The 27,896-nt window shown below is 33.5% G+C and overlaps 1 protein-coding gene across 2 annotated transcripts in view; it reads right to left on the reverse strand.

The window, feature by feature from the left end:
* Positions 1-25,565, reverse strand: part of LOC139488426 (perlucin-like protein) — a 36,000-nt gene extending 10,435 nt beyond the window's left edge. Inside the window, exons 1-6 of one of the 2 annotated variants that reach the window (XM_071273998.1) lie at positions 25,276-25,565; positions 8,852-8,940; positions 5,684-5,765; positions 5,255-5,465; positions 3,629-4,392; positions 1,794-1,873 (exon numbers count right to left, since the gene is read on the reverse strand). In XM_071273998.1, coding sequence (XP_071130099.1) covers position 4,392; positions 5,255-5,465; positions 5,684-5,765; positions 8,852-8,940; positions 25,276-25,513 — 621 coding nt within the window. In that variant the 5' untranslated portion in view covers positions 25,514-25,565 and the 3' untranslated portion in view covers positions 1,794-1,873; positions 3,629-4,391. Of the gene's footprint in view, positions 1-1,793; positions 1,874-3,628; positions 4,393-5,254; positions 5,466-5,683; positions 5,766-8,851; positions 8,941-25,275 lie in introns of those variants that run through there. The other variant, XM_071273997.1, reaches the window with a different exon arrangement.
* Between the last annotated feature and the right edge of the window lie 2,331 nt (positions 25,566-27,896).

A 27,896-nucleotide genomic window follows, 5' to 3' on the forward strand; every position in this document is an offset into this window, starting at 1 on the left:
GTGGAAATGTGTGAACTGTCAGTTTTTAATGTGCAGTAGTTGTAAAGATAAAATTCATCTTAGGATTGCTAAAGACCATCAGATTGTTAACATTAAGGATATATGCGAATTAGATTCTGGACAAAGTTTTAATTTTAGTAATGTGCATTGTAACAAACATTCTGATCAGGCTTGCTGCTCATATTGCAGAACTTGTAAAATAGTTGTGTGTGTGAAATGTGTGATGAAAGTGCATAACGAACATGGGTTTGTGGATGATGAGGAATTTCTAAGAAAAAAGGAAAAATTATGGGAAGGACAAAATAGAGTGAAGAAGAAATTAGATGAACTGTGTAAGGTAGAATCCAAAATGAAAGAGATCAAAGAAATAGAGGAATCAGCGTAAAGTAAAGCAAAAAAGATATACAGGATAACGCAACAATTGATGTTGATCAGTATTATGAAACACTCATTAAATTGGACCATCAAATGCAATCAGTAAATCAAGCAATTTATACAGATTTGAGAAAAATAAACAAAGAAAAGGGAAAGCTTCAGGAGGTAATCCGTAATCATGGTAATGTAAACCTTATAAAAAGTTCTCAAGATTTCAGTCAGTTCCTTGACAACTTGACGAGTTAATAACGTCATTGAATTGTGAAATTGAAACATTTAATTTTGGTCAGCTTTTAAGCCAAAGTTTTTGAGGCAAAAGTCAGTTTCAAAGTGGTTAAAGAGTACACTACAGACTTGAGAAGGGTAGGGAAATTAACCGTGTTAAGTGATTAAACCCTGCTGATTTCTGGGAAAACATCAGAAGTACTACAACATGTGAAATTTAAGGGACCCAGCCTCCAAGTGATATCTAATTAAAGTTTCAAGATATGTGGCATAGCAGTCAATTCTTTAGGTGAAATACTTGAATCAACTGGTGATACAAAGCTGAATATAGTTGATGTAAAGAAAGGGGAGATAACTGTTTCAGTACACAATGTGGACCTGTTAATATCACGTAGCATACATGTAACACAAGATCAAGGAGTCATAATAGGAGCTATGTCACAAGCACCCATATTCCCTGCCATAGACAGAAGTGTTGTGATAGTCATGGATGAGAAGGGGCACAGCCAAAAGGAATATGAACATGACAATAACAACAAACCATTGTTTACATATCCTCGTAATATGACCAGTACCATAAATGGTAATATATTTGTGATAGACAAGCAAATGGCTAATGGTAAAGGTCCGGGCAGAGTGGTAGTGTTCGGACACGGGGGAGGTGTCATACAGATATATTCCGGTCATCCTGATATCAATACTAAAAACGAACCGTTTAAATCATCAGGTTTATTGACCATGTCATCAGGCAGTATAGTTGTCATTGATAGGCACATCAGCAGGGGCGGATCTAGGAATTTAGAAAGGGGGCGTAGAGAATATGATCTGGCCTAGCGAAGCGAGGCGAAATTTCTTTTTACCTTTTTTTTGCTAAAATCACGTAAAAAAATATAAAAAAAAGTGCTAGTAAAGGGGGGAATACGCCCTCTACGCCCCCCTGAACCCGCCACTGCTTCAGCACAATATACACGGGGGTTGGATGGGGTTAAATGATTAAAGAATAATACCTTTAAAAAATGAAGATTAGAGAATAACGGGCAAAAAAATGAAGATTAGAGAATAACGGGCAAACAAATGAAGATTAGAGAAAAAAGGGGTGAAAATTAAATGTTTACAGAATACAAGACCCCCCATCCAGACCCTCATACTGTTACATATTTTAAATAGCCTTAATAAAAAAATAAATGTCCTACCACAATCTCTCAGACATAGGAATCATCCATCCATATTCTCTAGCTCTATCTTCACCAGGCAATTTATATATTGGATGTACCTGTAAACAAGGAAGTCCAGATACATATAAGGCCAAACTTTATGAATTAGAATATTTTGGAATCTAACCATGACGAGTGATTGTAGAATTATGAAAATAAACAACACAATAAGCATTCCGCATTATGCAGGATGCAGCAAATCAAATAGGAGTATTTGTTAATGATTTGAGGTCTTCTTTCGAGCCTGCAACATTTTTTTTGTGAAAACTAGATGTAAGTCCGAGATTTAATTGGCTTGTTGTCGTCGGCGTCAACACTAAGGTTGAGTTTTTATACATCAATATCTTTGACAAACCATCATGGAATTGTATGAAATGTAAAGATAAGTTTTTTTATGAACAAAAGGCAGTATTCAGAGCAAAGTTTTGAACATTTTCTCTACCAATTGTGATGACCTTTTTGATGGTTGAAACATTTCCAAAATATGTAAAAGACTCTTTTCTTTTATTAACCACCACCCGTCATATCTAAAAAAAATAAGAGGAAAGCTATAATTAATAAAAAATAAAATAAAAAATGTAACGGAAAATTTATCATGTACGAAAAAACAGTACAATATGATATTTAGATAATTCTAAATAGACATTTTTATATCGCTCAAGCCCTATGGAACATGGTAAGCAATGACCATCACTTGGCATATATTGTCCTACCGAGATCACTCCTTAAACATGTAGGAGTTAGAACCCATACCAGCTGGTTTTTCACTATGTTTTGTGCTTCTTTTTTTTAAAACTTGATCACTTGGCGTCTGTCCTCTTTCGTCTGTCATTTGTTGTCATTATCAATAGAGAAAACCTGACGGACAAAAGACATATTGAGGTTGATGATATCTACATATTGTCCGTTTACATCAAAACTTTCAGACTACTTCACCTATGAGTTAATACCCTTTGGTCAAGGATTTGACAATTTTTTTTCAATTTCGTGTATTATTTTTAACACTATGATAGATACAAAAGGGAAACATCGAACGCAAAAATGATCAGCAAAACAAGATCTACTAGTAAGTTAATAGAGCTGAAAATATTTGATAATGATGATTTTAACTATTTATTTTTGCTTTTGTGTTGACTATTATCTTAAAACCTTGATAGGTAGATGGAAATAAGCAAAAACGATCACCAAGACAAGATCTACAAATAAACATGGTCGAAAACATGGTCAAAATATAAAGGCAACAGTAGTATACCACTTTCACGACTTGAGTGTCGTATTCTGCAGCAGTTTGTTCAAATTTCTAACAAGTTGAACGATAAACAAAATTTTCAATTGGGTCAGAACTTTGAAATAAATGCAATAGGGGAGAGCTACTCTTACAGTCTAGTTACAGTAAATCTTTTACTTCCTTGTTTAAGTTAGTGTAGTGGTCATCGTTCTGGAAGCTACAGGGTCTTTATTGTGCAAGTATAATTCTACAACATATGATCTTGGTACGCTAAGGGTCATGAATATATGTTAAACGGGTTTACTTCAGCCGTGATTTCAGACTATCTGAAACCAGTGTTGTATGTAATTTTTTGTACGTATATATTTTGAAGTTGGAGGTTTGTCTTTGGTGTGGTCTGTAATACTGTTTCAATTTCCGTCATCCTTCATATGTTTTGTAAATGTAAATCTAAATATTGATCAAACGTTTATATGTATTTTTTTTTTAATTTAAGTTCACTTAATTAAATGCTTTGTGGGTTAGTGTGACGTCGATTCGCATTTAACTAGTACACACTGTTATTTAAAGGCCAGCTGATGCCTACCTTCGGGTGCTGAATGTTATCGCTGTGTTCCATACTCATAAGTGGCATTGGTTGTTTTCTGTTCTTTGGACGGGTTGTTGTCTCTTTGACACAATCCTCATTTCCATTATCAATTTTATATTAATTATATTAGATATTCTCCCTAGATAAATAATCATATATATATACGGGAAAACTTAGCCTAATGGTGTAAGCTATAAGTAAATTGATAAGCAGTAAATAGTGCAATAAAGATTAATATTGTGTTTAAAAGAAAAAAATTAGTTCAATTGACAATCACATTCACTTTCACAGTCATGATCTTTGTGCATGATTCATTCAATCTAATCTGATATCATTACTATAGAAATATTCGTCAAGAATTGGTTGAAATAAGTTCAGGTGATTTCAAATGTACTGATACCGGTTTGGCAACTGGGAAATATGACGAATTATTTATCTTTGCGTTTGACATGTCTTCTTGGTGTATTGTTATGTAATTTGATTGACGATTCCTCTGTTAAGATATGGGTTTTGCTAACCTTTACCAGTTTTTTTTTTGGCGCAGGGCGTAAAATAGCCTTTTTTAAATTATTCAATTATTCAATTAATTAATTAATCAAGCAATTAGTCAATAAATGTTCAACCTCATGTTGCAGAATGACTTTAGATGATTAAACAAACAAAAATCACAATTGCTAACTAATGTTTATTTGGAAAGCAATCACTGGTAAATCTTCTTTTTTCTTTTCGTTTAAAACTTTCGATAAGAAAATCAGCCTCTTCTGAAAAAGAAATTTAATGAATACTTCAACACGTTCAATACAGTTTATCTATACATGCTTGAAAATGAGTTTTTATTGGTTTTGGTTGTTTATCGTTTTAATATAGAACAAAGGTGAAGTTTCATAATTCTGTTTATAGATGTATCTAAATCATACTTTGCTTGAATCATATAAACATAAGGAGATGTGGTTTGATTGCCAATGAGACGACTATCCACAAATACAAATAAAGTGAATAAATGCAATTATAGACTACAGTACGGCCTTCCATAACGATAAACAAAATCATACCGTATATTCGGATATAACAGGTCCCGACAAGAACGGCATGTAATCCATAACAAAACAATGTACGAAAAACAAATATGACAGACACGAACCATCGACATTATTCTTCTCAATTGCTAATAAAAGCAATTTTTAAATAACTTGTATATTCTCTCAAAAAATCGCATCGATTTCTTCTTTTCCTTTTTAAATTGTGTTTAATATTTTTCGGGTAAATGCTAGCTTTTGTATTGTTAAATAAGGCAACCGTAGCAACCGGTGTTCAAAAGTCATAAATCGATTGAGAGAAAACATATCCAGGTTGCAAACTAATCATTTCTAAGGTATCCTTTCAAAGCTTACTAATATCACTAAGTAAATGATTTTGATAATTGTTGAATCTTACGGTGACCTATAATTGTCGTTTTTTTCTTTCTTAAGAAGATAGTTATCTCACTAGCAGACACCACCGTTGCTTTATATTGAACTTATCTAAAAAAAAAAATTAAACATCAAGCAATTTTCGTGACAGTAACATAAAAAAAGACTACAATCTGAAATCTGATATTGCCAAACATAACTTTTCTAGACTTACCATCTTTGTTCACATACGAAGGAGCACTTTCTGTCGCAGGGTACATCATTCCAGTTATACTTGAAGTAGGACCACATATGAACACATGGATCAATACCATTAGGTTCGCCAGTATTCCATTTCTGAAAGCGGGCTGTTTGATCATCAACAACCCATTTCCACTCGTTTTTGTTTTGTCGCAAACCTATCCATATGTCGTCTACAGAATGAGCTAAAAAATAAATTGTATATTTAAGCTAGTCAGTATCTCAATCGCTACTGAAATAATCGAGAAAATACATGTATCTATTTTATCATTTTGTTCTGTTTTCTCTTGTGGCAAGATCAAATAATTAAAAATTTTACAGTTATTAATTTTTCCTATAATCAACAAGAGTTTGCATAACACATGTACTAGTTTCCCCGCTTTATTTGTATATTCCTACATACCTATTGCTCGGGCTACAATCCATCGAAACTCATTTGCATCGTCTATTTTCAACAGGTATCCTTCTTGCTTCATACATTCAATCTGAAAAAAATATACATAGACCAAAATAAAATGAATTTAACAAAAAGTGTTTAAACATGAAAAGCATATATACCTTTGAAACTATGTTTAACTCCTGTATCACCCCTGTTTTAAATTCATGTTCTGGGCTTTGGATCTACAATACTTTTCATGTCATTTATATGATACAGAATAGAGCAGTGCGTTATTTCTGTGAATTACACCGGTTTACAACCAATATAACCTTGAACAGCGAACTTGGCTGGTTACCACCACTGCAGAAACATTGGTTGAATACTTAGTATGGTACGCCTATTGAATCCTCTCATTATTATGGACGACAAGAAAATCACGAAAAAGAAAAAAACTTTTTGAGTGGGAGTATACGTCTAATGGATTATGGTGCACACAAGTTATGGACATCTTTTATAAACTTGGAATAAGTTACCTCTTTGAAAACCAACAAACAGTGAACATACAAGAAGCTACAAAAAACACCTGTACGTTATACCAGAGACATATATACACATGTATTGCGTATTGTTATGCGTTTACTTTTCTACATTGGCTAGAGGTATAGGGGGAGGGTCGAGATCTCACAAACATGTTTAACCCCGCCGCATTTTTGCGCCTGTCCCAAGTCAGGAGCCTCTGGCCTTTGTTAGTCTTGTATTATTTTAATTTTAGTTTCTTGTGTACAATTTGGAAATTAGTATGGCGTTCATTATCACTGAACTAGTATATATTTGTTTAGGGGCCAGCTGAAAGACGCCTCCGGGTGCGGGAATTTTTCGCTACATTGAAGACCTGTTGGTGACCTTCTGCTGTTGTTTTTTTCTATGGTCGGGTTGTTGTCTCTTTGGCACATTCCCCATTTTTATTTTCAATTTTTATTTTACATGTGTATATATGTCTCTGGTTATACTGAGAGTGATTGAAAATACAACACTGCTTCATCAAAGAAAGTAAGAACGTTTGTGACATTCAATGATGAACTCGAACAGTATATTACGTCTAATCTTTCTAAACAAGAGCAATCGGCTCTTGCACAATTGAGACGTGGGGTTCTTCCTAAACGCATTGCGACTGGATGGTTCCGTAACGAGGCGCTACCGGACCAACGAATATGCGTACTGTGTGAAAAACATTAGGTTGGAGACGTTAAACATTTTCTATTAACATGTTTATGATATAATAAACTTGGACACACATATCTATATATGGCTGCATTAGACAATTTTAGTGGAGACAGCGATAGACTCATTCATTTACTAAAACACTATCAAATTCCAACTGCAAAATTTGTAAATTCAGCATTCATACATAGAAAAACAAATTACGTCTAAATCTATTTATTTATTTTGTAAACATTTACGTTTTTCAAATATGATATAATATTCTAAAGTGACAGTATGAACAATGGGCCGGGTGCTAGATTGCTATGTATATACTTGAATAAATGTATGAAATGATACACATGTCGCTATAATAAATGATTACTTAGTACTACTTGATTTCTTAAAGTATATTTGAAGTTGAAAGTCAGTATTAGGACAGCAGAAACATTTTCCTGTTTTTACGTGAAGCAAATATTTCTATTATTCCCTTTACATTAATTAGAATTTCTTGGTGAATATACATCAACTAATATGTGGATATATAGTCTCTCCTGGTGCATAGAAGTGCGTAAGTAAGTTTTTACAATACCTTAAAAAAAAACTCGATCTACAGTAGCGGTAGCAACGAGCATGGTAAACTGTTTTTAAGGTTTCACACAGAGAAGAAGGTTTCCGCTTGCTGAAATACTCAGCGGACGATCCATTGTCTGAATGATCAACCTCAGATTTGAAAAAGTCCTAATCTCTAGGGATGTTGTAAATATTTTTTTTATAGTTTAGCATCAGGAATTTGATTCATGATGGCTTGTATAGGAATCAGTGAGTTGCACCTTGAACTCTGGACTTCATTCACATTATATGAAATTAAAATATCTATTGAAAGCTTTGCCTTATCACATCCTTAATACTGTCTCCTTATGACTGTCAAACACAGCCACTCTCATTGTTAACGATATATCATAAAAAATGAATTGCTTTAAACAATAGGAAACTGCGTAGAATTCACAGCAGAATCGGACTTTGACAGAAAACGAACAAATATATAGTATGATACCATTTGATTAAAAGTAAAGTTCGTCACTTTTATCTTCAATTACAAATCATTCAAAAAGAATTAAAAATTTCATGTGCTTTTAACCAATCTTTTAATTTATTAAGACTAAACATTTTTGTACCAAAATTCATGTGTTTGGCCGGGCGTTTTGACGCGACCGAAAGCTTATATTAAGAGTGAGCTTAAGTTATGTCTCTGTATGATAAAGAATCTCTGGGATCAGTGCTCTGTAGTTGAACCCATTTGTATAGGAGAAATGATGCTGTTATTCCACATATTTGGACTTTTATCAGTTTTAAATAAACTCATCATAGATACCAGGATTAATATCTATGATGAGTTTAAAACCATTATCAAATAATTTTGTTAAGGTATAATTTTTGTATAACTCTCACTAAAAAATCTAAAACTGCGCTTTTCTCATTCTTTGCTGTTTTAGCTAACTTACCAACTTCTTCAAAAGATTTATTAGCATCTTAATCGTTGCAAATTATGTTATATTTTCTTAACATTAAAAGTTTCAAAAACATAATTTTTTATGTTATGTGTATTGGAATTGAACAAATTGTAAAATCTTTCCTTCCATTTTTGAAATACATAGTCCATATTAATTGTAACAGTTCAATCATCTTGCAAGACCTCATTTAGAAAATTATTTTTGGCCGCAACCAATATTGTTTATTTTACGACAACATTGTATCGGATCATGTTTGTTGAAGTCCACAAGTTTCTCCTAATAACTATGCCGATATTATAATTTACTTTTTTACAACTTTTTCTTTTAGCACAAATGCGTAATAAAAGAGAAATTGTGATGTTGGTTAATTGAATATAATTACAGCTCATATATAAACAAACATCAACTATTTTGTATATTCTTCACTTATTGGGCATTCTTGTAGCAAAGTTAGAAAAATAAAATAGGCATGGATTACCTCAGCTTCATCCCAATTACTCTGCTTGGTATTAAACTGATAACAATGCTCTTCATACTCTTCCCATCCCTGTGAACATAACTTTTTTGCTATAAAGAGAATTGCAATCTAAACAATAAATAGTTTTAATAAAGGGAAATTTTGGGTGAAAGACAATGAGACATCTCACCCCAACAAAATCATCCCTTCGTAAATTTTACGGACGCCATCACGAGTTGGTTGACCGTTATGGAATAACCGTTTCACAAATGATATCGGATATGTTCCTTACGTCGTAACTACAATCTCCTTCCCTTTCATGAATGTGACCTACCGATTTAAACTATTTACCGGATTTGTAATCACATAAGCAACACGACGGGTGCCACATGTGGAGCAGGATCTGCTTACCCTTCCGGAGCACCTGAGATCACCCCTAGTTTTTGGTGGGGTTCGTGTTGTCAATTCTTTAGTTTTCTATGTTGTGTCATGTGTACTATTGTTTTTCTGTTTGTCTTTTTCATTTTTAGCCATGGCGTTGTCAGTTTGATTTAGATTTATGGGTTTATGTCCCTTTGGTATCTTTCGTCCCTCTTTTAAACTTAAAAGCTAAATATGCCTGTCTTCAATGAGGGACACGTGTTCATACCAAATATAAAGCTTCAAATTTCACCAGGTCATATATCAAATAAGGAATTGAATGCGTTTTAGTTAAGTTTATACGAAATGGCAACGAGTGATGGGCACATTTTGCAAGAATCAAGGAGGTATTCTTAGCCAAAAATGTCGTTGCTTGCATTCAATTCATTTTTGAATTTGATTTTTTTGCGATTTGAAGCATTACACATGGTATGAACGCGTGTCATCTAATGTCCCTATTGTTAATGTTCCCTTTTGACGGTAATGTTCCGTTAGCCACATCTGATATGATGTAAATTTTCACAACTCGTTCCCTATGCCCATGTGAGAAGTGACGCTTCAGATTTTAGATTTGTATATAAACTGGTAAAATATCAAGTCAGGTATTTCGTTGCCAAAAATTAATGCATGTAATACTCAATTAATAACTAGCATTACAGATTTTATATTAATGCTAGCAAGACAAATCTTTATTTGGCTTGCTTGCTTTGTTTGTATCAATGTTTGCTCAAGCATGGTAATTAAGATAGGCGGGGCTTCAGCTTGTATTGTAACACTATGCAGTGCTTATACAATAACTTTAATATTCAATATAATGTTTATCTACAAATGGACAGTAAAGTTATTATATGTATTATAGTTTAATTTGCAGATTTATAATTGTTACAACGTGACTTAGTATATACATGTTTTGGCTTTAAAGAAAACCTATACTTTTGGCAGGTGGTCAGTTACATCACATTTATTGCTTTATATTAAATGAACTTCAATGCTCAGCTATGGGTGGTCAGTTAAGTCCTGTCTATAGAAGTATTTAAAGGCTTAAGCTATTGAAGCAAAAGTAATGTCCACCGTTTATAACTTTTGTTATCGTGTAGTGGTCAGTTAAGTCACGTTTGTAGAAATATTAAAAGGCTTACGGTATTGAAGAAAAAGTAATGTCCACTGTTTATAACCTTTTAATATATCGCTCTCGCTTTCACTAAAAGTTAGTACCCGTCGAAAGTAGAAACAAACAACATTCTCTCTAAATTTAAGTCACGTTTGTAGAAGTATAAAAGGACTGTCTTTCTCAGACAGTCCAGATTGTAATTTGATCAGTTAATAAAGAAACGTTTGTACCAGTTCAGCCATCGTTTGCTTATACTTGTGCCTTGTGTAATTTGTTGGGTTGCTGACTAACTTGACATTTCGATAGTCTAACACCTGGGAATTGGTTGCCGTGTACCAGGATAACCCTTTTATTCGTAATCAGGTAAGCGATTTTTCTGATCTATTGTTACTTTCTCATAATGGCTGAGCAAGATATCGGACAAGCGTTTAATAACCTAGCTTTCCAACTGCAAGGGTTATCAAACAAATTAGGGGCACAGGGGGTTAATCAAATCATACCAAAATTTTCGGGGGATGCTACAAAGTTTAGGACATGGATCAAACAGATCGAAAAATATATTGTTTTGGCAGGGTTGGGCAGAAACGAAGCGAAAATGGTAGCATACCAAGCTAGCGACCCGCCGGTTAGTGATTTCATCCATAGGTGGTTAGAGCAAAATGGCGATGATGAAACTGTGGGGTGGAATGAGTTAAAAGCTCAATTAGTTGTGAGATTTTCGGAAGTATCGGATCCACAACATGCTTTCGACCTTTTAAGCAAAATTAAGCAAAAACATGGTGAAAACGTTCCAATCTTTGCGGAGAGACTGTATAATCTCGCGGAAGAAGTTTTTAAGGATCAGAATGTTAATTTACCTATAATACAAAAACAATTGGTGAACTTTTTCATAAATGGCCTTTCTTTAGACTACCTAAAAATGAAAATTATGAGGTCAAACCCAGACACCTTTCAAGGTGCGGTGGCGGTAGCGATGACCGAACAAAATTTGAGAAAAAGGTTTGAATTGAGAAGGGGAACCCCGGAAAGATCAATTAATAGTAGACATTTTGAAGTACAGGGTGCGGGTGAAGAAGCTATGGAAGTCGACCATTATAGGAATGCTAAACGTTGTTTTAACTGTAATAAAATAGGACATAGATCTAGGGATTGTAGGGCAAGAAAACAAGTAAACGCTTTTGACCAAACTCCTAAATTTAATAAAGAAATAGAATGCTGGAAATGTGGCAGAAAAGGTCACATTAAAAGATTTTGTAGGGTTAGGACTTTTGAGAAACAAGAAAATAGATTTCAGGGAAACTAAGAAACTCTCTTTGTTATGAAGCCGACAAAGAGAGAGAAACGAAACCAGAAACAAATGAAATTTTTACTATTAATTTGGCAGGAAATCCTAACAGTTGTATATTAAATATAAAAACAAGAAAACTAAGGGCACTTGTTGATTCTGGAGCACAATGTAGTTTATTACATTATAAAATTGATAAAACTTTAAACAAATTGCCAAAATTATCTAAAAAGAAAGTTAATCTTCAATCCGTAAATGGAAACTCACTTAATTGTTTAGGAAGTATTGAAATTGATTTTTCTATCAAAAATAAGAAAATGACACACTTGTTTTATGTTGTTTCTGATATGAACAGAAACGTTATTTTAGGACGTGACTGGTTAGTAAAAAATGGAGTAAGGCTTTACTTTGATTTAGGAATGTTGAGAGTAGGGGATGTTTATGCAAATTTAGAGGAAGATATTCATATATCCAGTATTTTAAGACTTTCTAAAGAAACCGTATTTAAACCTCAAACTTCAAACATATCCTTTGTAAAGATAAAGGAAAATTTTCAACTTTCGGAGTCGAGATTATACGAAACTTCTGCAGTTACAGAAGGTAGTTTTTGTGAAGAGCCAGGTTTATTAATTGGAAATTCCGTTGTTAAAATTAGACAGTTAAATAGAATTCCGATTCACGTTGTGAATAGTACAAACAAAACATTCAAATTTAAAAGAGGCACTGCTGTTGGTAAAATAAACACCGTTCTAGAAGAAAACTTAGTCTCTTTAAATGAAATAAAAAACAAAGAAATCCAATTCGAAAATGATTGCGAAATAGACGCTCCTCTTGAATACAAAGGTATTATCGAAAAATTAATTAGTAAGAACAAAGATATTTTTGCTGCAAAAGATTCAGAATTAGGTCACACTGACACGGTAAAAATGGAAATAGAAACAGGAAATCACCCTCCCATTAGATTAAAACCATATAGAACCCCTTTACATAAGAGACAAATAGTAGATAAGGCAATTGATGAAATGCTTGATGCTGGGGTTATTAGAAGATCAAAAAGTAGTTGGAGCGCGCCTATAGTTGTTGTCAAGAAAAAGGATGATACTCATAGGTTTTGCACGGACTTTAGGCAAATTAACAAAATTACAAAAAGTCTTTCATATCCCTTGCCTTTGATTGATGATATACTTGCCCAATTAGGCAACGCTAAGTACATCTCCTCCTGTGATTTAAAAAGTGGCTTCTGGCAAGTTTTGATGGACGAAAAAGATAGAGAAAAGACTGCTTTTGCGTGTCATAGAGGTCTCTTCGAATACAACGTAATGCCATTTGGGTTACAAAACTCTCCTGCTGTATTTTCCCAATTGATGGAAATTGTTCTAGAAAATCTACCATTTGCAATTGCTTATATTGACGACGTTTTAATATATTCTGAAACTTTAGAGGACCATCTTTCCCATATTCAACAAGTTTTTGACAGGTTAAGAAAACATGGATTAAAGTTAAAATTGAAAAAATGTCAATTTCTCCGAAAAGAAACCAATTACTTAGGATTCCAAATAACCGGAAACGGTATCAAACCGGAAACGGATAAAGTAGCTACAATCAGATCTTTACCACCTCCAGTTAGTGTGAAAGAAGTTAGAAGCTTCATAGGGATGTTAAGTTATTATAGGCGTTTCATACCAAACTTCTCAAAAATTTCTGTACCTTTGGTTGATCTGACTAAGAAATATGCAAAATTTAGATGGTCTGATGAGTGTCAAACAGCATTTGATTTCTTAAAAGAAAGTCTATCAGTCATTCCTTTGCTCGCATATCCGGACTTATCAAAGCCGTATATCTTATATACCGACGCATCGGACGAATCGATAGGCGCGTGTCTAACCCAACCATGTGATGAGAGTGAAGAAGTATTATATGGAGTTAAAAACGAGAAACCGATTTATTTCTTATCCCATAAATTAAGTGATACTCAAAAGCGCTGGTCCACTATTGAAAAGGAAGCGTATAGCATTCATTATGCACTTCAGAAATTAGATCATTACTTGCATAATGCGAACTTTACTATTAAGACAGACCATAAACCATTGCAGTATCTTTTATCCTCAAATTTCTCTAATCGTAAAATTCAATTATGGGCATTGTGTATTTCTAGTTATAATTGCAAGATAGAATGGTTATCTGGGGCAGAAAACACAATCGCAGATTACTTATCTAGAAGGCCTAAAAATAAAATAGACGACCCACAAACATTAGAAGAAATAGATAAAGATGATAACATCGAGATGGACATAAGTAATAAGGCATATGAGATAAGTACGTTAAATTCAAATGAGTTCAACCCAAAAGAATTTTCAAGCTGTCAACATAATGATGACGACAATGTTCAAGTAGAAGATTTAAAAATTAAGGGGTATGATATTAAATATGAACAGTCGCTAGATAAAGAACTAAGTTTAATTGCCATTCAGTTGCAAAACGGCAAGGCTACTAAGTCAGTAGAAAGTAAATACATACTAATGGGTGACATACTCTATTTTATATCTAAAGCAGATAGCGAACCTGTGTTAAGGTTGTATGTCCCATTACAGTTAAGAGAAGAAGTAGTCAAGCAATATCATGACGTCGATCATTTAGGTGTGGATAAAACATATGATGCTATTAAGATCAAATATTTTTGGCCTAATCTGTATAAAGAATTACATGAATATGTTAATTCATGTATAACATGTCAACAACGTAGCTCATATAATGCTAAACCATTATTGCAAGAAACCGATATACCACCGTTTCCGTTCGCGAAAGTTGCCGTGGATTTAACTGGACCTTATCCAACGTCTCTTTCCGGTAATAAGTATATCATAAGTTTTGTTGATATTTACAGTGGTTACCCAGAATGCTTTCCTGTTCCTGATAAAAGCGCTGCTAATATTGTTCAACTTTTGCTTGATGAAATTATTCCGAGACATAGTTGTCCATTAACTCTGTTGAGTGACAATGGTTCCGAAAACTGTAACAATATGGTCAGGGAAACATTAAAAGAGATGAAAATAAATCACGTTACAACTTCATTTTATTCCCCTGGCTCGAATGGCAAGGTAGAACGCTTACGTCGTTTCATGCATGATATTCTTGCTAAAAAAATAAAAGATGATCCATCAACATGGGATGTCTACTTAAACCAAACTTTGGCTGCAATAAGGTGTAGTAAAAATGAATCTACTAAATTCTCGCCGTTTTACCTTCTTTATAACAGAGATCCTGTTCTTCCGGTAGATAATCTACTTAAACCAAGACGTAAATATGCGGGAGAAAGTCCGCATCAAATTTTATTAGAAGAACAGCACAAGTCGTTTGTTACTGTGCATAGGAATTTGAAGAAAGCTAAAAGTAAACAAAAAGAATATGCAGATAAAAATAGGCAAGAAATAAACTTTAAAGTAGGAGACGCGGTGTACTTTAAAAATCATCTCCGTAAAAGTAAACTAGACAGTAAGTGGAAGCCGTTTTATAGAATAATTGAACAAAGATCACCTGTCAGTTTTATAGTTAAAAATCAATTAACGGGTTCGACAACTAAAGTACATGCACAGCATCTTAAACCTGCACCTGTTGAAACGTGGGATATTCCAAAATCAAATGAAAATAAAAAGTTAAGGAAAAGCAGATTCGTTGTTCCGCCTGAATCTAGTGAAAGCGAAATGGAGGTTGACCCTCAAGAGAATGAGACAGTTGAGAACAGAACCTCATTTCGAAATCGGTTAATAAGAAAAAATAAACATGAGCGAGAGACGTCTTCGGATGAAGATGAGATTCCTTTAATGGAATTAAAGAAGAGAATAAGTATTCGTAATAAAAGCTTAAATGATAAAGAAGTTTTTAGTAGTGAAACTGATGAGGAAGATGAAATTCCTTTATCAAGATTAAAACGGACATTGAAATCTGATGCGCGCGACGAGTCGGATGTTACCGACATATATTCAGATAGCGAAAATATGTCAGTTAATTCTGTAAATGTAAAATCTGTATGTAAACAGAGTGGAAATAATGATCAACAGATAATCGATATTTTCTCAGATATATCCCAATGCTTAAAAAGCATCTTAGTTAAAAAGTAAATTCCATCTAAACTACCTTGGTATATATTTTCAGTAAGAAGATGGCTGGAATAGAAGATTTAGAAAGACTGGCTGAGGCCGAAATAATAAAAGGAAAAATTAACTTAATCATTCATGAATTCTCCCACATAGCATATTCTGGATGCAAAGAAACTTTGGAAGAAGAAGGATTAAAGCCCTCTATTATCAAAAGAATCTCCGAAACTTGGAATTTTAAAGCTAGGGTATTCCATGAGTCGAATATGTTAGGAGAAACCATGAGGGATTCTTTTGAAACTTTCCTCCAAAACCCGGATATCAACTTGACCCCCTCGTATATTCGTGACTTGGTCAAGAGTAGAGACAATGCCACTAAAAGGCGTGGGGAAACATATTTATCTGTTTTAAAGAGTCACTGTTCGATTCAGAGATTAAATAACCATTTTGTAAGGGATTTTCCCGTATATACGACCTTTGAACAGTTTATGGCAGCATATTTCCCGAACTTTTGCACTAATTTTTAAACGACTATTAATTTATATATTCTTTAAATTACAGGACGGACATGAAGACATTATTTCTTGTCACCCTCCTCATTAGTTTGGGTGAACAAGCATTTATTTCAGAAAATGTAGTTTTTGACAAAATAAATTCAATAACGACCACCAGATCGAATTGGTTAGTTGCATTTGTCACAGACTTAAAACCTTTTGATAATTTTATAAGGAAACTTTCGAATGACATTGTTCAAACAGCCGCGCTTGCTCAAGAGATAACGAGACGATATGATAAACCGGAAAAGGAAGGATTTAAAAATACCTTTTCTAATTTAAGGAATGAATTTCGATTATTAACAGATACCCATACTTCGATATTAAGAATTTTTAATGATTATAAGGCTTTACATAGGAATAAACGTAGTGTTTTACCAATTATCGGTAAAGCCATGCATTTTTTATTTGGAACTTTAACGGATTCAGATGTTAGTGCAATAAAAGGTAACATAAGAGTTCTTGCAGATAATCAAAATAAACTTTCTCATGTTTTATCAGAAAATCTTTCAATTTTAAATGTAACAAGGATTGAAGTTTCCGAAAACAGACATGCAATTAATTCATTGATAGGTGACTTACGTGAAATAGATTCGAAACTCGAAAATGTGACAGAAGAATTTGAAAAACAAATAATTGATCTAGAAAATTATATACAAAAGTATGTTCAACTAGATTTAATAACCGGTGAATTAAAATTATTAATGCAGAAAGCAATGTTTTATTTAGAACATTTAAGTTCACAATTAAATATGTTATCATTAGGTCATCTTTCACCTAGTACTATTACTCCAACAAATTTAAAACGACTTTTAAACGAGATTAAAAACAAATTACCTAGATACTTAGAGTTATCAGAGGATCCTAATTGAAATTTGTGGTTCTTTTATAGATTGTTGACTTGCACCACTGTACTTTACGATGATAAAATATTAGCCATTATCTCACTTCCACTTCTCGATTCAAACAATAGGTTCCAGGTTTATAAAGCATATAATCCCCCTATGCCTATGAAAAACAACAGTACGAAATTATTAACAATGGTAGCGAAATTTGATATAAATGTTGAATATTTTGCAGTAAATGCTGAGCGGTCAAAATACGTATTACTAAATAATGATGAAATTAATAAATGTACAGATCGGTTTACAAAATTTTGTAAAATAGTAAGTCCTGTTTACCCTATAAATCTAAGTAAGAATTGTGCGATTTCACTATTTTTGAAGAAAGAAAATGACATTGATAAATTTTGTAAGGTTTTAGTAGAACCGTGTTCAATCTTGCCCATGGCAAACTATATTTCGTCAGGATCATGGATAGTAACGACAAATAGACCCCTTGATTTTGCAATTGCTTGTCAAAATTCTAAATATAAATCGACCTTGACAAAAAGGATTTTTCCTCCAATTAATATTCTGACGCTTAACGAGACATGTACAGCGACGAATGACTTTATGACATTATTGCCTTTCTATACTCAACAAAGTAAATTTACCTCGACGGACGATTCTTTTATAAGGTTAATAAATGATTATGACTTATCTTCCAAAAAGCTATGGAAACCGTTTCACCAGTCTTTTCCGACATTTAACTTAACAAAGTTACCTAAAAAGTTAGATCAAATTAAAGAGATACCAATGGATGATTTAATTAGCCAATTAAAAAGTTTGGGTCAAATAACTGAGGATAGTGAATTACCAAATTGGGTATATACTTTGATATATTTATTTGGGGCTCTTTTGGTTGGAATAGCTATGTTCATTATATGTAAATATAGGCGCAAGGTTAGGTTCTGCTTATCTTGTTCAGCCAGGAGAGGGGGTGGCGAAAAAGTGATGAATTTCGCTGCCAAATATGATAAAGTGGGGCATCTGGTGTCGGCAAAGACCGAGGGTGAAGTCACCACCAACAGAGATGTAGCCTCTGCACCAATGCTGGTCAACCACAAGGAAGATACACAAAATAACATTTATCCAGTGCTGAAATTACCGATTATCGACAATTAACAAAATCTATACGATCACATCCAACATGAAAATTAATCAAAGCGGACACTGAGAAGTACTATATTGTAAATAATTGTGTAAATAAACTATAACATGTATTTAGTCGTTGAAGGAAGAAAGCAGGCTACAGAATGGTAGTGACCTGAAGGGATTTAGAATACCTTGATATATAATCCATATATATATATTAAACGATTAATCAACTATATCATGAACTGTGTATTTACAGACGTATGTGGACAATTTTATTACCACTATTTTATGGTACAAGGAAATAACCATGAACTATTCGTGACATTGATTTAAGGACAAGACTTTTATGTGTCTATTCAGTTTTATATAGTAGACGACAGTTGTGTATAATTATTGGACAAACATAGAACGATTGGAACATTTCAATAACTGTGTACTTCAGTTGAATTCCGGATAACAATACCGTGTGAAACTAACAAAAAGGATGAACCCTTAAATGTGACTTTTAATGGAGAAGCAGTATTGACTATTTAAGTTATATTTAGCGACTTTTAGTGAAATATTGAACTATATTTCCAGTACATTGGGAGGAATGTAACACTATGCAGTGCTTATACAATAACTTTAATATTCAATATAATGTTTATCTACAAATGGACAGTAAAGTTATTATATGTATTATAGTTTAATTTGCAGATTTATAATTGTTACAACGTGACTTAGTATATACATGTTTTGGCTTTAAAGAAAACCTATACTTTAGGCAGGTGGTCAGTTACATCACATTTATTGCTTTATATTAAATGAACTTCAATGCTCAGCTATGGGTGGTCAGTTAAGTCCTGTCTATAGAAGTATTTAAAGGCTTAAGCTATTGAAGCAAAAGTAATGTCCACCGTTTATAACTTTTGTTATCGTGTAGTGGTCAGTTAAGTCACGTTTGTAGAAATATTAAAAGGCTTACGGTATTGAAGAAAAAGTAATGTCCACTGTTTATAACCTTTTAATATATCGCTCTCGCTTTCACTAAAAGTTAGTACCCGTCGAAAGTAGAAACAAACAACATTCTTTCTAAATTTAAGTCACGTTTGTAGAAGTATAAAAGGACTGTCTTTCTCAGACAGTCCAGATTGTAATTTGATCAGTTAATAAAGAAACGTTTGTACCAGTTCAGCCATCGTTTGCTTATACTTGTGCCTTGTCTAATTTGTTGGGTTGCTGACTAACTTGACATTTCGATAGTCTAACAGTATACATCATACTTAAATTTTATTGGACGTTATGTTGGAGGTTAAGGACACTAAATTTTAAAACATCACATGATACATATTCTCACATGTTTCCTTACCTGTAAATATACAATACAGACAGGATTCTACTTCGTCTAAATTATCTTCCTATTACACCAGTTCATTTTCACAATCGTAGAAACAGAAGACAATTTTTTTTCAGAGATCCAACTTAAAGACTGTCAAGCACTTTTAGTAAAATAGCTATTCGAACACACCTACTCTGATTTTGTGATCCATTGGATAGGTATTTCACTTGACCCTATATTTCATCTTTTAGTACTGTGATTTTTTTTTATGTTATAAAGTCAACCTGTAGCTTTGCTATATAAAATGATAGCGAGATGATGCATCAAATACTCTTGTTTTGTACATTTTCAAGACAAAATATTCATCTCAAACACACCCTAACATAAAAAAGGTGCACTCGATTTTCTCTTTTCGATACAATTGTTTCCCATTTTGGAATATTTTCTTGAGTTGCATAATCGAAGGACAGGCATGGAAATAACTGACTGAACTAATAGATTGATATGTTATAAAAACAATATTATGTCAATTAATGTTGAAGGCCAGTTTCTCAGCCTCATACAAGAAAAAAGTTTATATTTTTCTTTCATTGACAAATTATTGTATTTTTACAGGTGAGAAAACATGTGAGAATATTTGTCATGTGATGTTCTAAAATTAAGTGTCCTTAACCTCAGACATAACGTCCAATACAATCTAAGTATGATGTATACAAGCTGAAGCCCCGCCTATCTTACTGATACAAACAAAGCAAGCAAGCCAAACAAAGATTTGTCTTGCTAGCATTAATGTAAAAGCTGTAAATTACTAACTTCTTTCATTGATAGAAATATTTGAATTGAAATTTTGGCAGTACCTTATTTCTCATCTTTATAATGTTTACGGTGTTGTTGTTTAAATGGTCCGCAAATTTGGATGCGATCTTTGAATATTGTCTGTGTCGGAAATAGGGTAATAGCATCGAATTTTGTTTTGATAAATTAAAACATAACAAAATGTTATTTGCATATATATGTTTTATTTTATTTTTTTAGCATAAATCCTGCTGTTGGTTTTCCCTTTTATAATGCTCAGGCTGTTTGGTTTTCTTTAAATTGTTTTACGTTTTGTCATTCATTTGCCATAGCATATACTATACGGTATGGATTTTGCTCATGGTTAAAGTCAGCATGGTTTAAAATAGTTGTTTACATCCTCGTTCTTATGTCTCTGGGGGAGAGTTATGGTTTTCTTTAAATTGTTCCACGTTTTGTCATTCAGTTGCCATAGCATACTATACGGTATGTATTTTGCTCATGGTTAAAGTCAGCATGGTTTACAATAGTTGTTAACATCCTCGTTCTTAGGTCTCTGGGGGAGAGTTACTTCAATGACAATCATACCTCATCTCCATTTTTTCATAGCAATCCTCAATATTTCTGTACCTTTTCCTATTGCAAGGTACATCAAACAGTAATATCCCAAGATTATCGGTCCAATAGTCTGATTGTTTGTTTATTTTCATTGTTCAACTAGGATTTTCCCCCTGTAATATGTCTTAAATTAACGTTACCTTTAAAATTGTTTTTAATTTCATTTAACAGCATATTCATATTCAGTGATCCTATTAACTTTGACGTCTTATTTGCCCTAAATTATTGATATTCAAACCCAGAAGTTCTATAATAGCGATTCTAATTTCATACTTCGCATACGTTACTTTTTGATGTTGAGGTAAAATGGTATTATAATATGAAAACACTTATTTAAGTGACGGATAAGTATTTTGAATAACAAGAGGAAATGTGGGCACTCTAAATTGATGAGGACAAACTTTTGTAGTCATTGCGTATCAATATTGCTGTCATTTGTATTATACAATCGAACCAAAGCTACACATTTAATGATTTAATTTATATTGTCATAAACTTTACATAAATACATAAATAAATTGATGGTCATTTTGGATGTAAGGGTCAAATAATGTTGTTATACAAACCATTATATGAGGTATGAAAACTACTGTTAATGCCGGCTAAATATTTTGAAAAACAGGAGGAAATGCTTTCACTCTAAATTGATTTGGACAAAATATGGTACTTATTGTGTACCAATATTGCTGTCATTTGTATTATACCATCCACTCTAAGTAATGATTTAATTAATATCGCCATATAATGATAAAACTACACATATGGTCATATTTTATGTTGTGGTCAAATGTTTTTTGCCATAAAACCATCCCAAGATATGAAAACTAAAGCTTTGTTGTGACAGTTACACGAACTGCTAGATATTTAAACGGATCAGAACTTAAATATTTTATATAAAATATAAATGTGTTCGAGGTCGAAGTTAAAGAGAGGCGAATGATAGCAAAGGGACATTCAAACTCATAATTCGAAAATAAACGGACAATGACAAGGCTAAATAAGCCAAACACCAGTACAAAAAAAAAACACAACATAGAAAACCAAAGCCTGAGGAACACGAAACCCCACCAAAAATTGGCTGCCATTTCAGGTGCTCCTGAAGGATGTTGCACCCGTCGTGTACCTCATGTTAGTACACTTGTATGAAGTTAAGAATAACTATTGTTTTTTTAAATATTTCTTTTAAAATACAAATTATATATTAAAACTAGAATTCTCCTCTAATCCTTGCATGAATGAATACACCTAAAAAAAATATTGAATCTATTTTCATAGTTCAATTCGAGTATTTTAAACTAGTTACAGTTTGGAATTTTTGGGAGTCCTGATTTGTTACAATATGAGCAAGAGCATGTGTGTGAATGCGAAGATATTTATAGCATAAGAAGTATGGCAAACCAAATAGAAGATAAGCATATCCAGCATTTAGCGTAGATTTATTCTTATGTCCACTAAAAATTCAACTGATGCTCATAGAAGGTACATGTATGACCAACCAAACGTCCGAGTGTGGTTACCTTTTTTTTTATTTTGACTGAAAATTCATATAATGCTCAAGGAAGGTATGCTTCCGACGTCCTCAGCGTGGATTTATTCTGCTGTTCACTAAAAAAATCAATAAATGATCTTAGAAGGTTTGAATACCAACGTCCTCAGCCTGGATTTATTTTGATAAAATTATACTGAAAAGTCAATCAATTGTCTTAGAAAGTATGCTTTCCCAACGTCCTGAGCGTGGGGTCTTTTCTATTTCGCCTGAAAAGTCTTATACTTGTAATGGTCATAGAAGGTATACATACCTAACGTAATCAGCGTGGATTTATTCTAATTTTACACTGAAAAGTCAATAAATGATCTTAGAAGGTAAGTTTTCCCAACGTCCTCAACGTGGATTTATTCAAATCTCCATTGAAAAGTCATATTATCGTCAAAGAATGTATGCATATCCAACGTCATGAGCGTGGATTTATTCTGATATAGACTGAAAAGTCATATTAATGTCATAGAAGGTATGCGAATCAAACGTCGGTGCATGCGCCGTGAGATTCTCGCTAATTGTAGTCAAAGGTTGTTACAGTTGTTATTTCAAATCAAAGTAAAAGTTCAAACATTTAACAACGCCTGCAGATTTTTTTTCGCCGATGTTGTTATCATCCAACTCATTGTTGACTGAATCGTTGATCTTTGATCTGTAGGTATTGATACGGTAAACTGTAACTCTATTTTTTCTTGTCGATTTGTAAATATAACACCGTTAACACCACCATTTCGAAAGAGTTGAGGACAGTTGACTTACTTAGAAGGTATATGTATGCGATGGCGTATATTCCTGTAGCAGTTATGCTGAGTGTTCTGGTTGTGCAATTGACGTTTAAAACAGACTTCAGAACATGTTCATAATCAATTGTAAACACCTGCTTCAGTCAGTTTTAGGTTTGTAATACCTGAGTGTATTTATGAATCTCTGCCTCTAGCTCTTGTTTGACAGATTGGATCCGAGCCTTTTGGTACGATTGCTTTCCAGTGTATACTTCATTCATTTATTCAAAGTTTATAGCTAGGAGCATACATAAGAGATGAACGTTCTTACAAGGACTGTTATGACATAAAATCAACCCCATACCATCGACGAAAGAATTGTCTTCCATGTTTCAAGTTCTGATCATTTCCATAGGTAGAATGTTATTTACCTGGAATGAGGTACAGATTGTTACCACGAGCATTTACACAGCACACACACCACCTCCACGTTCAAGGTAGAAACCATACCAAATAGCTTTGTTGGTGGCAGCGCTTCCTTCACCACCCAAATCACCATCCCAAAAGCAAGTAGTACGGTTTTCGCTAACATGGAAAGCGCTCTCATCGCTAACCCTAATAACATTGGTAAGAATCCATCTGCCTTTTGCATGTATTGTTTTAGCTGTTTTACTTGGTGTACTCAGCTCCAAAACTATGTCACCTCAATTTCTGACAGCTTGTAGATATTTTTTGCTCATACGTGGAGCAACATCTTTTGTCCTCTGACAGAAGGACATGCGACAAACGGATGCTGACTGGGCAATCAATGGGTCAGACCTTTGGAAAGAAACTGTAGATGATGGATTGTTGTGATCCGTTTACATAGCTAACACTGATAATATCACTGTTGATAAGAATGTGGCTACATTATTCTGTAGTCGTGTGACTGTGTAGATTTTCATTCGAATCTCCTCATTACTGTATTGATGCTTTTGACAACGTTAAAGTCCACTAAGTAATTTTTGCTGATGTTAATGTCGAACTCAGCGTACTTCGATTAGCATTGATGTTGATTTTGTTTGGGTGTTTGTTAAGTCGTAGTTTTCTTTGCAACACATCGTTGATGTCTTCGATAGTGAAAGAACCAATGTTTAACGCAATGGGAGACCTAGGTCTAGGTGTTACTATTACCGTTAGAATAACGAATGATTTTTTGAATGGATTTTGAAAACATAATTACCAATTTAAATACTAGTACATCATAAAAGTCTTAAAATAGAAATTCACATATAAATCATGGCTAAAATGAATATTCCTTTAATTGTAACTTCTAAAAATAAATTGACAGCTAACCACCTCAAGACAATACAACATAATTTAAAGGTGTAAGGGAGGTAATCCAAATATACACAACATTGTACTTTAAATATGTTTGAATTACGTCCGTTACACTGCTTTTAAGTTGTCTCTTAGCCCGGAAACTCTTTTTTTTCCCCTTTTTTGCCCTTAAACCTTTTAAGCTCTAAACCCCAAAAGTCAATCCTGACCATCCTTTTGTGGTATGGAAACTTTTGGTATAATTTCAGAGAGATTCATACACCGTTCCACAAGTTGTTGTCTAGAAAAAAGAAAAAAAAACGTATTTGCCCCCAAAAGCAATCCCAACCTTCATATTGTGGTTATAAACCTTGTATTTAAATTTCATAGATTTCTATTTATTTATACTAAAGTTATTGTCCGGAAACCAATTGCCTTCGGACGACGCTGACGACGACGTCGACGACGACGAGGACATGATACCAGTATACGACAGCAAATGTTTTTGCAGTCGTTTTAAAACATGAAACTATTTGATTAACATTTGTATTGAAACTGTATTATTTTTAAAATTTAAAGAAATCGGTGGTTGCTAGGCAAATTTGTTGAAATCTCTCTATCTCGCAAGTTCTGATAAGTTGATGTATGATCTATTTTTCTTAATGTTCATTTGTAAATAGATCATGCATATTGAGGACAACAACCAGTTTTACCTTTTTTAATCTCACTTAAGGTGTTTTCGTGTCGTGTAGCTGTTTCTTTCATTTGATCTTTTTCTTTCCTGAAGGCATTGTCTTTTTCTATAATTTCTTTACGAAGTGTATCAATTTGCTCTTTTACTTTCTCCATTTCATCTTTAATTTGAACTATTCTTTTATCTACAGTGTTTACATAAAATGCACCAAGCAGAACAAGTACAGACAGTAGCAAAACAACTAAATAATTCTCCATTACTTTTATGTTTCAAAACATAATTATACTTCCTTATTAGTAAATTTCACGTGTGACTGATCATATGTTTAACTATTGTTTGCACAAAGAAGTTAAAGTTCCGCGAGGGTCTGGCTGGGGATCTTAAGTATTCTTTAATTCTTAAGCGATTTTTCTCTTTTCTGTACATCCCACCATCATTCTCTCCTTTTTATGTTTAAGCATCCCATTTGTCTGTATTCTTTATTTTTGTTGGTTGATTTTTTTCTATTCATTATGTTTTTAGTCAATTATTCCTCATCTACGTCTTTCCATGTTGTTAACACAACGGTGTTGGTAATTGGTAATAAACCTGAAGTATGCGGAAAGATAAGTCGTACTGTAAATATCAGATTTCCCAAGGACGAGAAATATTTTTGTTTAAATTCAACTTTGTAAACTTTTTATGCCATGGCATAAAACATGGCTAATTTTTAATTCTAACGTACTAAGTATTTCGGAAAATACATTGTTTAGAGATGCTGAAAGATAGCTTAAACTGACAATATTACTCCGAGTCCGTTTATTTTACTTAGTCTGGAAACGTATGTATTCAGAGCTGTATTTAAAAAAAAAAGATGTTACTTTAACAGGTTTTATCAAATTTCGAACATAATTGATAAAGTCGTACAGAGACAATTTAAATTGGCCACCTAATCGGAAACAAACAATCATTATGGTAAATTAAGCAAAGATGTTGAGAAACCATTAACTGTAAAGGGGCAGTATACAAAGTCAGAACTAAAACAAAGAATTCGTTATACCATTACATACATTAAGAAAATGTATTTTTTTCATTGTTTATGTAAACTGTGAGAAAAAAGTAAAACCCCTTCCATTTGTATAAATACTGCAATACTATGTTTTGCCGCATACAATTTTTAAAATATTTTTATTTTTCCTCAGATTGAATGGATTTCGATAATATTAAAGATAATAACTGAAAACTGCAAAATTTTCTTAAAATTACAAATTAAGTGGAAGCAATCCAAACAATGGGTTGTTCGGTTCGTCTAAATAATTGAGGGCTGATGATAGATCTTGACCTATTGAACAGTTGCACCCTAGTCAGATTTGCTCTAAATGCTTTAGTTTTTGAGATACAAGCCAAAAACTGTATTTGACCTCGATGTTCTAATTTTAGCCATGGCGGCCATGTTTGTTGTTGGATCAAAACTTTGGATAAATTTTATAAACTAGTTACCCTAAGGAACATTCAGATAAAATTTCAAGGTATTTGACCAAGTTGTTACCGGAGAAGATTCTTGAAATATTTTATGACGACGATGACAACAGACGATTGACGACGGCGGTCGCCAAGTGATGACATAAACTCACACGATGCCCTTCGGGACCGGTAAGCTAAAAAGGAGACAACATAGTCGGAAGGTTAAGGAAAGTTATATGCTTCCCAGTATCCCTATAACGAAACTATATGGTCGGGTAGTTAAGGAAATTTTGTCCTTTAGGGAAATTTGATTTCCCTTGAGGAAAACTACTTTTTCTTTGAGGAAAATGTTGAAAAAGGAGCATAACTTTTTCAACAATGGTGCTAGAGCCAAAACATTTTAGGACAAATATCAGAGAACTAATACCAACCAAGTTATCAACTTTATTTTGCCTTAACTCCAAAAAAATTAAGGTGACAACTTTTGCACTCCCGGAGACAGATAAAGGTGCACTCTACCAGGTATCTCTAGCTCAGCACAACACAGATGGACGGCTAAGGAAATCTAAAATCTATATGCCTACAATTTTTCCGCTTTATTAACATGGTGTTTTTGGTGAAAACAATAGTTTATTTCGAATTACAGTCAGTGTTGGTCAACCTTAATTTTGATATAACATACATCTACAAACACGTTAAATGATTATTTGAAGGATAAATGTGATTTAAAAGTGCGTCTTTGATCAGGTACCAACCGGTCCGATTCTGACGATTTTAATCTAAGAGAGAGAAAGCCAATTCAGGATCATAAATAGCCCTAACGATAGTAGCAACACATAGATTACGAGGAAACCAAGTTGGACAGGTAGTTGAGTAAAGGTGAACGCTGCCGGGAATCTCTATCACGAGACAAAAGGGGCAGGTAGTCGAGAAAAGATGAACGCTGCCGGGAATCTCTATCACGAGACAATAGGGTCAGGTAGTCGATCAAATATGAACGCTTCCGCAAATCTCTATCACGAGACAATAAGGTCAGATAGTCGAGAAATGATGAAGGCTGCCGGGAATCTTTATCATGAGATAATAGGGTCAGGTAGTCGAGGAAAGATGAACGATGTCGGGAATCTCTATCACGAGACAATAGGGTCAGGATATCGAGGAAAGATGAAGACGGCCCGGAATCTCAATCACGAAAAT

The sequence above is a fragment of the Mytilus edulis genome, chromosome 9 (assembly GCF_963676685.1).
Source record: "Mytilus edulis chromosome 9, xbMytEdul2.2, whole genome shotgun sequence".
NCBI lineage: Eukaryota > Metazoa > Mollusca > Bivalvia > Mytilida > Mytilidae > Mytilus > Mytilus edulis.